This window comes from Heterodontus francisci, chromosome 10, assembly GCF_036365525.1.
Source record: "Heterodontus francisci isolate sHetFra1 chromosome 10, sHetFra1.hap1, whole genome shotgun sequence".
In the NCBI taxonomy this organism is placed as follows: Eukaryota; Metazoa; Chordata; class Chondrichthyes; order Heterodontiformes; family Heterodontidae; genus Heterodontus; species Heterodontus francisci.
The window spans coordinates 29,722,413-29,736,480 of record NC_090380.1 but is presented as its reverse complement, the minus strand read 5'-3'; the positions used below and the strand labels follow the sequence as shown (position 1 = coordinate 29,736,480).

The following is a 14,068-nucleotide window of genomic DNA, read 5'->3' as shown; positions in this document are numbered from 1 at the left end:
GAGGGGCAGAGATTGATCCAGGAAGCTGGGGGAGGGGCAGAGTTTGATCCAGGAAGCTGGGGGAGGGGCAGAGTTTGATCCAGGAAGCAGGGGAAGGGGCAGAGATTGATCCAGGAAGCAGGGGAAGGGGCAGAGATTGATCCAGGAAGCTGGTGGTGAGGCAGAGACTGATCCAGGAAGCAGGGGGAGGGACAGAGATTGATCCAGGAAGCAGGGGGATGGGCAGAGTTTAATCCTGGAAGCAGTGGGTGCGGCAGAGATTGATCCAGGAAGCAGGGGGATGGGCAGAGTTTGATCCAGGAAGCTGGGGGAGAGGCAGAGTTTGATCCAGGAAGCGGGGGAGGGGCAGAGTTTGATCCAAGAAGCTGGAGGAGGGGCAGAGTTTGATCCTGGAAGCTGGGGGAGGGGCAGAGATTGATCCAGGAAGCAGGGTGAGAGGCAGAGAATGATCCAGGAAGCAGGGGGAGGGGCAGAGATTGATCCAGGAAGTTGGGGGAGGGACAGAGATTGATCCAGGAAGCAGGGTGAGAGGCAGAGAATGATCCAGGAAGCAGGGGGAGGGGCAGAGATTGATCCAGGAAGCTGGGGGAGGGACAGAGATTGATCCAGGAAGCAGGGGGAGGGATAGAGATTGATCCAGGAAGCTGGTGGAGAGGCAGAGGCTGATCCAGGAAGCAGGGGGAGGGACAGAGATTGATCCAGGAAGCAGGGGAAGGGGCAGAGATTGATCCAGGAAGCTGGTGGTGAGGCAGAGACTGATCCAGGAAGCAGGGGGAGGTACAGAGATTGATCCAGGAAGCAGGGGGAGGGGCAGAGATTGATCCAGGAAGCAGGGGGAGGTACAGAGATTGATCCAGGAAGCAGGGGGAGGGGCAGAGATTGATCCAGGAAGCAGGGGGAGGGACAGAGATTGATCCAGGAAGCTGGGGGATGGGCAGAGTTTAATCCTGGAAGCAGTGGGTGCGGCAGAGATTGATCCAGGAAGCAGGGGGATGGGCAGAGTTTGATCTAGGAAGCAGGGGGAGGGGCAGAGTTTAATCCTGGAAGCAGTGGGTGCAGCAGAGATTGATCCAGGAATCAGGGGGATGGGCAGAGTTTGATCCAGGAAGCTGGGGGAGAGGCAGAGTTTGATCCAGGAAGCGGGGGAGGGGCAGAGTTTGATCCAAGAAGCTGGAGGAGGGGCAGAGTTTGATCCTGGAAGCTGGGGGAGGGGCAGAGATTGATCCAGGAAGCAGGGTGAGAGGCAGAGAATGATCCAGGAAGCAGGGGGAGGGGCAGAGATTGATCCAGGAAGCTGGGGGAGGGACAGAGATTGATCCAGGAAGCAGGGTGAGAGGCAGAGAATGATCCAGGAAGCAGGGGGAGGGGCAGAGATTGATCCAGGAAGCTGGGGGAGGGACAGATTTTGATCCAGGAAGCAGGGTGAGAGGCAGAGAATGATCCAGGAAGCAGGGGGAGGGGCAGAGATTGATCCAGGAAGCTGGGGGAGGGATAGAGATTGATCCAGGAAGCTGGTGGAGAGGCAGAGACTGATCCAGGAAGCAGGGGGAGGGACAGAGATTGATCCAGGAAGTAGGGGGAGGGAGAGAGATTGATCCAGGAAGCAGGGTGAGAGGCAGAGTTTGATCCTGGAAGCTGGGGGAGGGGCAGAGATTGATCCAGGAAGCAGGGTGAGAGGCAGAGTTTGATCCTGGAAGCTGGGGGAGGGGCAGAGATTGATCCAGGAAGTAGGGTGAGAGGCAGAGTTTGATCCTGGAAGCTGGGGGAGGGGCAGAGATTGATCCAGGAAGCAGGGTGAGCGGCAGAGATTGATCCAGGAAGCTGGGGGAGGGGCAGAGATTGATCCAGGAAGTTGGAGGAGGGACAGAGATTGATCCAGGAAGCACGGGGAGGGGCAGAGATTGATCCAGGAAGCTGGGGGAGGGACAGAGATTGATCCAGGAAGCTGGGGGAGGGATAGAGATTGATCCAGGAAGCTGGTGGAGAGGCAGAGACTGATCCAGGAAGCAGGGGGAGGGACAGAGATTGATCCAGGAAGTAGGGGGAGGGAGAGAGATTGATCCAGGAAGCAGGGTGAGAGGCAGAGTTTGATCCTGGAAGCTGGGGGAGGGGCAGAGATTGATCCAGGAAGCAGGGTGAGAGGCAGAGTTTGATCCTGGAAGCTGGGGGAGGGGCAGAGATTGATCCAGGAAGTAGGGTGAGAGGCAGAGTTTGATCCTGGAAGCTGGGGGAGGGGCAGAGATTGATCCAGGAAGCAGGGTGAGCGGCAGAGATTGATCCAGGAAGCTGGGGGAGGGGCAGAGATTGATCCAGGAAGTTGGAGGAGGGACAGAGATTGATCCAGGAAGCAGGGGGAGGGGCGGAGATTGATCCAGGAAGCTGGGGGAGGGACAGAGATTGATCCAGGAAGCAGGGGGAGGGGCAGAGATTGATCCAGGAAGCAGGGGGAGGGGCAGAGATTGATCCAGGAAGCAGGGGGAGGGACAGAGATTGATCCAGGAAGCAGGGGGAGGGGCAGAGATTGATCCAGGAAGCAGGGGGAGGGACAGAGATTGATCCAGGAAGCAGGGGAGGGGCAGAGATTGATCCAGGAAGCAGGGGGAGGGGCAGACTTTGATCCAGGAAGCTGGGGGAGGGACAGAGATTGATCCAGGAAGCAGGGGGATGGGCAGAGTTTGCTCCTGGAAGCTGGGGGAGGGACCGAGATTGATCCAGGAAGCAGGGGGATGGGCAGAGTTTGATCCTGGAAGCAGGGTGAGAGGCAGAGATTGATCCAGGAAGCAGGGGGAAGGGCAGAGATTGATCCAGGAAGCTGGGAAAGGGACAGATTGATCCAGGAAGCAGGGGGAGGGGCAGAGACTGATCCAGGAAGCTGGGGGAGGGACAGACATTGATCCTGGAAGCAGGGAAATGGGCAGTGTTTGATCCTGGAAGCAGGGTGAGAGGCAGAGATTGATCCAGGAAGCTGGGGGAGGGACAGAGATTGATCCAGGAAGCAGGGGGATGGGCAGAGATTGATCCAGGAAGCAGGGGGAGAGGCAGAGATTGATCCAGGAAGCTGGGGGAGGGACAGAGATTGATCCAGGAAGCTGGGGGAGGGACAGAGATTGATCCAGGAAGCAGGGGGAGGGGCAGAGATTGATCCTGGAAGCTGGGGGAGAGGCAGAAACTGATCCAGGAAGCAGGGGGAGGGGCAGAGACTGATCCAGGAAGCAGGGGGAGGGGCAGAGACTGATCAGTGATCCAATGTTTGATTCCGGAAGCCGGGGGAGGGGCTGACTTTGATCCAGGAAGCACGGGGAGGGGCAGAGATTGATCCACGAAGCAGGGGAAGGGGCTGAGATTGATCCAGGAAGCCGGGGGAGGGGCAGACTTTGATCCAGGAAGCAGGGGGAGGGGCAGAGATTGATTCACAAAGCAGGGGAAGGGGCTGAGATTGATCCAGGAAGCAGGGGAGGGGCAGATTTTGATCCAGGAAGCAGGGGAGGGGCAGAGATTGATCCAGGAAGCAGGGGGACGGTGACAGCCAAGGACTCTCATTTGTCCAATAGCAGAGCTGAATCTCTGTGGCAGAGAGGATCCAAAAGATCAGTTGGGCGCAGAGGAAAAGTACACTAAGGGCTTGGAGTGTCATTACATAATAGGCATGTGACACCATTACAATGTGCCAAATGTAGAATCTTCTCGGTTGTCCCCTCCCCACTGCCAAGATAGTGTTGGTCTCCATTTTAATGCACCGTTTGCTCTCCTGCAGTTTGCTATCTGGTTTGCTACCAGTAGTATCTTCTCCAAGCTTCCTCCTGTTACTTCAAACAGGACCCCTGTCCCTTGTCACTATCCAGCGATACCCCCCCTTCCCAATACCAGGTCCCTCAATCAGGATTAATATCAGCGGTAGCAGGGAGGTCTTATTTGGGCATTAATTGCCCATTAAGGGCCTCCATAACGCTGCCCACTGGCCTTCCTGCCACAGACTTAACCGGGCTGCAGGTGGGAAGGTGCTGGGCTCCCCACCCACCACCATCCCACCTGATTAAATGCCCTCCCGCCTCCAAATTCACCACAGGGGTGCGCATAAAATCTCCACAAACGCTGCCAGACCCTCTGGAGTATTTCCAGCATTTTCTATTGGTATTCCTTAAAGGGGCAGTACGACTCTGATCAATGTATTTGTGCGCACAATGTTATCAACAATAACTTGCATTTATATAGCACCTTTAGCGTCGTAAACTGTTCCAAGGTGCCTCACAGGAGTGTAATTAATCAGACAAAGATTGACACTGAGCCATACAAGGAGATATCATGACCGGTGATTTAAAGCTTAGTCCAAGAGGTAGGTTTTAAAGAGCATCTCAAAGGAGGAGAGGGAAGTAGAGAGGAGAAGAGATGTAGGGAGAGTGTTCCAAAGCTTAGAGCCTAGGCAGCTGAAGGCACGGCTGCCAATGGAGGGGCAAATGAAATCAACGTTGAGCAAGAACTCTCAGAGGATGGTAGGGCTGGAGGACGTTTGACATAGGGAGGGAGGGGGGAGGCCATGGAAGAATTTGAACACAAGGATGAGAATTTTAAATTTGAGGCATTTCTGGACCGGGAGCCAATGTAGGTCAGTGAGCACAGCGATGATGGGTGAACGGGACTCGGGATGAGTTAGGATGCGGGCAGTAGAATTTGGATGAGCTCAAGTTTATGGAAGATGGGAGGCCGGGCAGGAGAGCATTGGAATACATTACTGAGGGTTTCAGTGGCAGATGAGCTGAAGCAGGAGGTTACAAAAGCATGGATGAGCACATACAACTGATATATTTCAAGGTAATTCATATCAATCCCAGCTTGCAGGCAGAAGGTTTTCCACATATTGCATCATGAAGGTTTAGAAAAATCACCCAGTCAGGCTCAGTACCAAACTATTTAAAATGCAATATAAACAGGCAGCAGTCGTTGAGTGAAAGTTGCCTCCAATCCTTTTGATTTATTTGATTTTTCAATCATTTTAAAGTCCACCACTTTGTGGATTTGAAAATTCCAATGTGGGGATATTTAGAGTAATGGGTTGATGAGATCTGGCATTTCCTGCTGGAATTATCCCATATATGGTGGCCAGATGTGCACCATGACTGACCCTTGTTGGCGGTCAGGTGGTTACATCTGGTTGGGCTTCCCGCAGTGATCTAGGCCTCAGGAAATCACTTGTGAAACACTTTCCTGTGGTTTGGCAATCTTTAATGAACCCACGTTTGGGATGGGTTGCAGAAAACCTTGGACTGCTCTTCAATGAAAAGAACAACAACTTGCACTTTTTAGCATCTTTAGCATAATAAAATGCCCCGAGATGCTTCTTGAGAGGAGCATGATCAGACAAAATTTGAAGCTGAACCATGTAAGGAGATATTAGGGCAGATGACCAAAAGCTTGGTCAAAGAGAGAGGTTTTTAGGCTTGGGACCTAGACAGCTGACAGTACAGCTGCCAGTGGTGGGAGAAGGAAGTTGGGATGCACAAGAGATCAGAGTTGGAGGAGCGCAGATATCTCGGACGGTTGTAGAGGTGGAGGAGGCTAAAGAGATAGGGAAGGGTGCAGCCATGAAGGGATTTGAACACAAGCATGAGAATTTTGAATTTAAGGCATTGCTGGATTGGGAGTCAATGTGGGTCAAAAAGCACAGGAGTGATCGGTGAAAGGGACTTGGTGCGAATTAGAATACAGGTAGCAGTTATAGATGAGGTAGAGGTTACAGAGTGTGGAAGATGGGTGGCTGGCCAGGAGAACTTTAGAGTATTTAGAATAAGCACACACATGTCCCCTTTCCAATCTGTATTTGTATATTTGTACCCTGTCACCCATTCAGCCTCTGTATCTCATTATGATGATGGATGCCTTTATTGGTTCAATTTGCATGGTGGAACTAGTCAGGTGAGAAAACTGTCTCTTTTGTTTTACAACATGACTCTTAACCAATCCCCACTCCCAGCCTAATTACAGTGTACCTCCGGCAAAAATCAGTAGTTAACAATACCTGACAGGAGGTCAACTTTAATAACTTTCGATCGATGCTCAGCACCTGCCCAAAAGCTCTTTCGGAATAGCATCTTTGCGACAGTGATAGGAATTACGCGTGACTTATTATCGCAGAAGCAAACGTGTCAGTTTTAGCCCCTAAGGAGGGCTTTCAACTGTCAAGTTCCTCGAGAAGCCTAATTAGAGAAAGGAAAGGCAGTATTGTTCTTCCGAGTGTTATTGTTGGACCAGATCCATGGAGACTGCTGACATCTCACTGTGCTCAGGCATATTTGTCTGTATGAGTTAGAGGTGAGGTATGTTATTGTTGGACCGGACAACAGACATTCCCACTGGTATCGTGGAAACTATTCATTACACCCAACCGTGGTGCTTTACGCTTTTCTTTTTGTGTGTGGTTTAGATGATTGAATGCATTTGAACTATTTCCCCCCCATCACCCCCACCACCCTCCCCCCCCCCCCCCCCCCCACGTGTCTTGGCATATCTTTGTGACAGAATGTTCTCCAATGTGTAAAACAAATCTTAAGTGTCAAGAATGTGAGGGTTCATCATTTGCTGATTAACCACTTTGACCTTACTTTCTCCATACTGAGGAACAGTGGGGCTTACTTAAAGCAGGAGGATTTATTAAGAAGGAACATTCAGCCACCCACTCTTTTGTAACCTTTGAACCCAGTGCTGTGAGAACCACCCTGTTGATGTCAGAGACCAGATTCCACAGCAACTGGGACAACAGGAAAACTGTGCACGCACAGTTATTTTTATACTGGGGCTTGTTCTTTTGCTTCTTTGCTGTTGTATCTTCCCCTGTGGCTGAGAAAGACATTACAGAGGCCCAGATACACAGGAAGTCGTCAATGGGCCTGCACGGGCATGGGCAGCCTGAACTATTTGGTCATAGGTAACCATAGCAACCATCTCTTTAATTCGGCCTTTAGTGCAGAAAGACATCCTTCATGTACTTATGTTTGGGTCATGAAATCAGTTTGCAGGTAACTAATTTTGTCCATCAGCTGCATTTTATTAAATTGCTTTAGCTTCTGGTTTAATGTTAGTTTTCATAAGGTTTATAGATCCATGGGACATCTCAAGAGAACTTGATGGTTGATTTAACTTCTGCTTAAAAAAGGAAGGATTTTATTCCCTTTTCCAAGAAAAAAAATAATTAATACTCATCCTCCATATGGGATTTTTTTTAATAAGAGTTCACAAAGAATGTTCAGTAGTCAAAGTGGTTTGCACCTTTCTTAAAATAAAGGGAAAGCATTCTAGAAATGTCATTACTATGACATTAATAAGATTAAGAAGTATTCATCCAGTAAATATCAGAGTTTTAAAAAAAAAAGTAAAGGATAAAACTTTCGGTAAGATCATAATTTTTGAACTGAAGATATTTTTCTCCCACTACCCCAATCACACACACACATATATGTATACATGCATGTACACAATCATACCCACACACATATAGGCTCAAATTGACATTATACACACACACGCAGACACATATAAGCCTTTACTAAAATATGAATTCAGATATTTAAGCTCTAATTTTACTCTAGAGTGGGTACTGAGAGGATGAGGGAAGCATCAAATTGTGGGCCTGATCTGCAGATCCGGGCACTGGGCGTCAGGCACGTTAGTGGAACTCGAGGCAGAAGTGGGCAGATTGAGGGTGGGCCATGGGATGTACCTCATTTATTGCGTAATAAATTTAGTTTTATCCCTGTCTCCCTGATCCTAAAATGAATGAAGAAAATAGCTAGGGCTTGCATCACTTTTAGACACTGTTCTCCATTTGACAACTTGCATTTATGTATCACCTTTTAACATAGGAGAACATTCCCAAGCTGCTTCACAGAAGCATATTAAAAAATAATTGAGTCAAGGCACAGAGACTAATTGAGATGGAGGAGGATGCTGAGAGGTTTTGGGAGGGAATCCCAGAGCATGGGGTTTACGTGGCTGAAGGCCTGGCTGCCAATGATGAGATGAGGGGAAGAAGGGATGCACTAGAGACCAGAGAGGGAATAATGCACTTGGGGCAGTCAGGAACCTGAGTCTTCACATATGTACTTGGTTACTACAGGCCATTTGGACTTCCTTTGAGCTGCCTTACCTTACGGACAATATTGGTAATGCCTATATTCCAGTTCCCAGGCTCCAAAATAACCAGATCTAGGCCAAGCATCATTGATAAAGAGGAAAAAGCAGCTTATTGACATTTGGTGCATGTAACCCTGACAGATTGTGTCCTGAAGGGTCAGACTTTCTGGGCCCATGTCAGCTCTTTTCGCAAGCTGCTGGTCAGGTTGTTTTGTTAGTTTCCTCAATCACATTGAGAGGGCCTGAGGAATGTTCTTCTAATTGTTTTGGATCCATAAAAGTCCTTTGTGAAGTTGCCTGGGTCAGCACAGTACTGAAGGAGACACTCTTGTCTATTGACAGGTGAACGCAACAAGACAAGAAGACAAATTAACAGAAGAGTGCGACCAACTGATTGAAATCATCCAGCAACGAAGGCAAATCATTGGCACAAAAATCAAGGAAGGGAAGGTAAGAAACAGACCATTACTGATGACTAGATTCATCGACAGCAGATGTGACGGAACAGACTTGAGGGGCTGAATGGCCTACTCTGTTCCTATGTTCCTAGATCTGTACTAGGACTACGTGGACCATTAATTGCATGCAGGCTGGATCTCACAAAGAGGTATTCACATATATTAAAAAAAAGTTAGGATTTTATCAATACAGTGGTATCTCATTGCCAGAGGTTAGACTATTTACATTATATGAGCAGTGAAATCTGAATACTGATGAGGAGATTATCATTGTACAGTGTTGGTGACTGCTTAAAGGCATCATTATCTGGCTCCGCCAATGAGTAGCAGAGCGGGTCAGGCCAAAAAGGTCTGCGTTCAATTGTCAGTCTGTGCTGAATTCCTTTGATGATAGGAGAGCTGGAACTGGCTATCGCGTTACAGCATTGTGAAATAGTAATCAACGAGCTATCTGATTTCTCATTGTTACCGCTCATCCTCACTGAAAGTAAACAAAGATAAACATCAGGAGAAGATGGTGGGGTGGGGGGAGAGTGAATGTTGCTGTGATACTCCTCACGGTCGAACTGCCTGCGCACACCCTACTGTCAAGGCTCATGCATGAATGATGGTCACTTAAATTAAGTAACGGTGGGGTGAGGTGGGGAGAGTAAATACCCTGTATGGAACTCCAGAAAACAAGAGAGAGCTGTTGAGGAAAATGTACGTTTTTAAAAAAAAAAAGTTTATTAACTTTACAGTTTGAACAGATTGGATAATAACAACAAATCAACAAAAGAAATTGAGAAATAGAAGCAGGAGTGGGCCGTACGGCTCCTTGAGAAGTAGGAGCAAGATTGGGCCGTACGGCCCCTTGAGAATTAGGAGCAGGATTGGGCCGTACGGCCCCTTGAGAAATAGGAGCAGGGGTGGGCCGTACGGCTCCTTGAGAATTAGGAGCAGGATTGGGCCGTACGGCCCCTTGAGAAATAGGAGCAGGAGTGGGCTGTACCGGCCCCTTGAGAAATAGGAACAGGAGTGGGCCGTACCGGCCCCTTGAGAAATAGGAACAGGAGTGGGCCGTACCGACCCCTTGAGTAATAGGAGCAGGAGTGGGCCGTACCGGCCCCTTGAGAAATAGGAACAGGAGTGGGCCGTACCGGCCCCTTGAGAAATAGGAGCAGGAGTGGGCCGTACGGCCCTTTGAGAATTAGGAGCAGGAGTGGGCCGCACAGCCCCTTGAGAAATAGGAGCAGGAGTGGGCCGTACGGCCCCTTGAGAAATAGGAGCAGGAGTGGGCCATACGGCCCTTTGAGAATTAGGAGCAGTAGTGGGCCGTACGGCCCCTTGAGAAATAGGAGCAGGAGTGGGCAGTACGGCCCTTTGAGAATTAGGAGCAGGAGTGGGCCGTACGGCCCCTTGTGAAATAGGAGCAGGAGTGGGCCGTACGGCCCTTTGAGAATTAGGAGCAGGAGTGGGCCGTACGGCCCTTTGAGAATTAGGAGCCGGAGTGGGCCGTACGGCCCCTTGAGAAATAGGAGCAGGAGTGGGCCGTACGGCCCCTTGAGAAATAGGAGCAGGAGTGGGCCGTACGGCCCTTTGAGAATTAGGAGCAGTAGTGGGCCGTACGGCCCCTTGAGAAATAGGAGCAGGAGTGGGCCGTACGGCCCTTTGAGAATTAGGAGCAGGAGTGGGCCGTACGGCCCCTTGAGAAATAGGAGCAGGAGTGGGCCGTACGGCCCTTTGAGAATTAGGAGCAGGAGTGCGCCGTACGGCCCTTTGAGAATTAGGAGCCGGAGTGGGCCGTACGGCCCCTTGAGAAATAGGAGCAGGACTGGGCCGTACGGCCCCTTGAGAAATAGGAGCAGGACTGGGCCGTACGGTTCCTTGAGAAATAGGAGCAGGAGTGGGCCGTACGGCCCCTTGAGAAATAGGAGCAGGAGTGGGCCGTACGGCCCTTTGAGAAATAGGAGCAGGAGTGGGCCGTACGGCCCCTTGAGAAATAGGAGCAGGAGTGGGCTGTACTGGCCTCTTGAGAAATAGGAGCAGGAGTGGGCTGTACCGGCCTCTTGAGAAATAGGAGCAGGAGTGGGCCGTACGGCCCTTTGAGAAATAGGAGCAGGAGTGGGCCGTACGGCCCATTGAGAATTAGGAGCAGGAGTGGGCCGTACGGCCCCTTGAGAATTAGGAGCAGGGGTGGGCCGTACGGCCCCTTGAGAATTAGGAGCAGGAGTGGGTCGTACCGGCCCTTAAGCCTGCTCCTTCATGGGGTGAGGAGGGAGGTGTAACTGATGGTGGAAATGTTAGATATGGGAGAGAGGTGGGGCCGTGAGAAGCTGAGCTTTGATGCTGTGAGCCAGTAAGAGTCGGTGGTCCTTCTGGGTGGCGGATGGGAGCACTGGTCTATCAGAAATAAAGTATGAAGGTGGAAACACGCCCATCCATCCAAGGAAGACCAGGAGTAGCAAGCTGACTGGCTGCACCCAGCCCCAAGTGAGATGCAATAGTAACTCTTTGAACTTTGCAAAGGAAAGCAGCCCTGGGATGAGGGCATTGCCTCAAGTGTTGAGCACTCAAAGATAGATATTGCCACCTACTGAACAGTGTGTAGTGAAGTGAAAACAGGAAGTGAATTGAAGATTAACTAAGTTTAAGCTTGGTTAAAGGAAATAAATGTGCAGCGTACCTGGAAAGTACCTGGAAGGATCCCTGTTTGCGGTATCAGCAGATGTATGTATCTGTATGATGTACTGCTCAGTACACTGTACCTGCCATTTAGATTGACATGTTCAGTATTCATGATACACAAACAGTCATTCTTGGGCAATCATTTCCTGGTATTGAGAAATTAAAAGATGGGGATTGAGATGAACATAGGAAGAAAGGAATAGGAGGAGGCCATTCAGCCCCTTTAACCTGTTCCATTATTTAGTTAGATTATGGCTGATCTTTCACTCAGACGTAATGCGTTATTCTACACAAGAGCTGATCGGGACTTGGAAGCTTTAATCAATGGCATTAAATTGTGATTATTCTGTCAGTCAGCTAATGGCTCATTTCCTGAACTCAAACTCTAAACCCGACTCACTGTACAGATGTCCTTGACAATAACTCCTGCTCTACCCAATATCCATGTGGTGGGAACAGGGATGATATTATGGAGTTCCTCGTAGAACTGGTCTTTAACTTCAGGTGGGGAGCAGAGTGTTGGAGCATAGATGCTGAGTAGGTGTACTGGACCAGAGGCGGTGAGCAGTCGGATGGACAGTATGCGTTCCGAGCCATTTGAAGGTGGCTCTATCATGCTGAGCAAAGAATTTCTGATTGCGAAGCCCACTCCATGCTGTCTTGGTCCTTCAGGATCTCTACCCTGCCAGTAGAAGGTGTAGTCTTGCTCTCTTAGAGATCCGCTCGCAGGGAGGCGTGTCTCCTGGAGTGCTGCAATGTCCACATTGAGTCTACAGAGCTCGTTGTTAATGATGGCGGTCATCCGAGAATCGTTGATTTGTGTAAGGTCTTCTGACAGGCCAGGACACATAGTTCTGACGTTCCAGCTTGCAAAACGAAGGGCTGGTAACTTCTTTCCTTTTTCTGTCGTGCTATTTGGTACGGTGTTACAGTCCACTTGTCGGGCAATGACCCTGAGCTCCAAGTACCCATTGAAGTAGGTGGACTGTGGCGGGACAGAACCTTTCTGACCGGGGGCTGCCCGGTTTGAGGCAGGCGGTAGCTGTCCAGTGAGATGCGATGACCTCTCCCACCGACAAAGGCAACCCGTGGCGCCCAATCTCTACGCCAATTATCCAGTCAACATCCATAGCACTTAAAGTAGCGCTGCACAAAGAACAGCCAGGCGCTGTGCAAATGACTACTGGCAACACCTATGCAGTCCTTTTCAGCTGGCCTCCGACATCGGAAACATCAGAGGAATGTATGATGGCAGTAAGAGAGCTTTTGGGCCAACCATCAAGAAGATTGCCCCCCTCAAGTCTAAATCAGGGGAAACGATCACTGACCCAAGCAAGCAAATGGACCACTGGGTGGAACACTACCCAGAACTGTACTCCAGGGAAAATGTTGTCACTGATACCGCCCTCAATGCAGCCCAGTCTCTGCCAGTCATGGATGAGCTGGACGAACAGTCAACAAAATTGGAACTCAGTGATGCCATTGATTCTCTAGCCAGTGGAAAAGCCCCTGGAAAGGACAGCATTACCCCTGAAATAATCAAGAGTGCCAAGCCTGCTATACTGTCAGCACTCCACGAACTGCTTTGCCTGTGCTGGGATGAGGGAGCAGTACCACAGGACATGCGCGATGCCAATATCATCACCCTCTATAAGAACAAGGGTGACCACGGTGACTGCAACAACTACCGTGGAATCTCTGTGTGGGGAAAGTCTTCGCTCGAGTCGTTTTAAACAGACTCCAGAAGCTGGCCGAGTGTGTCTACCCTGAGGTATAGTGCGGCTTTCGAGCAGAGAGATCCACCATTGACATACTGTTCTCCCTTCGCCAGTTACAGGAGAAATGTCGTGAACAACAGATGCCCCTCTACGTTGCTTTCATAAATCTCACCAAAGCCTTTGACCTCATCAGCAGACGTGGTCTCTTCAGACTATTAGCAAAAATCAGATGTCCACCAAAGCTACTAAATATCATCACCTCATTCCATGACAATATGAAAGGCACAATTCAGCATAGCGGCGCCTCATCAGACCCCTTTCCTATCCTGAGTGGCGTGAAACAGGGCTGTGTTCTCGCATCTACACTGTTTGGGATCTTCTTCTCACTGCTGCTCTCACACGCGTTCAAGTCTTCAGAAGAAGGAATTTTCCTCCACACTAGATCAGGTGGTAGGTTGTTCAACCTTGCCCGTCTAAGAGCGAAGACCAAAGTACGGAAGGCCCTCATCAGGGAACTCCACTTTGCTGACGATGCTGCATTAACATCCCACACAGAAGAGTGTCTGCAGAGACTCATCGACAGGATTGCAGCTGCCTGTAATGAATTTGGCCTAACCATCAGCCTCAAGAAAACGAACATCATGGGACAGGATGTCAGAAATGCTCCATCCATCAATATCGGCAACCACCGTCTGTAAGTGGTTCAAGAGTTCACCTACCTAGGCTCAACTATCACCAGTAACCTGTCTCTCGATGCAGAAATCAACAAGCACATGGGAAAGGCTTCCACTGCTATGTCCAGACTGGCCAAGAGAGTGTGGGAAAATGGTGCACTGACACGGCACACAGAAGTCCGAGTGTTTCAAGCCTGTGTCCTCAGTACCTTGCTCTACGGCAGTGAGGCCTGGACAACGTATGTCAGCCAAGAGCGACGTCTCAACTCATTCCATCTTCGCTGCCTCCGGAGAATGCTTGGCACCAGATGGCAGGACTGTATCTCCAACACAGAAGTCCTCGAGGCGGTGAACATCCCCAGCTTATACACCCTACTGAGCCTGCAGCGCTTGAGATGGCTTGGCCATGTGAACCGCATGAAAGATG

General features: G+C 50.0%; 1 protein-coding gene across 5 annotated transcripts in view; it reads left to right on the top strand.

Annotated features, from left to right (window-relative positions):
• mid1 (midline 1) overlaps positions 1-14,068 on the top strand; it is a 414,560-nt gene that overhangs the window by 357,652 nt on the left and 42,840 nt on the right. For all 5 annotated transcript variants that reach the window (XM_068040365.1, XM_068040362.1, XM_068040366.1 and 2 more), the window contains exon 4: positions 8,467-8,574. In XM_068040365.1, the coding sequence (XP_067896466.1) occupies positions 8,467-8,574 (108 nt within the window). The remainder of the gene's footprint in view (positions 1-8,466; positions 8,575-14,068) is intronic.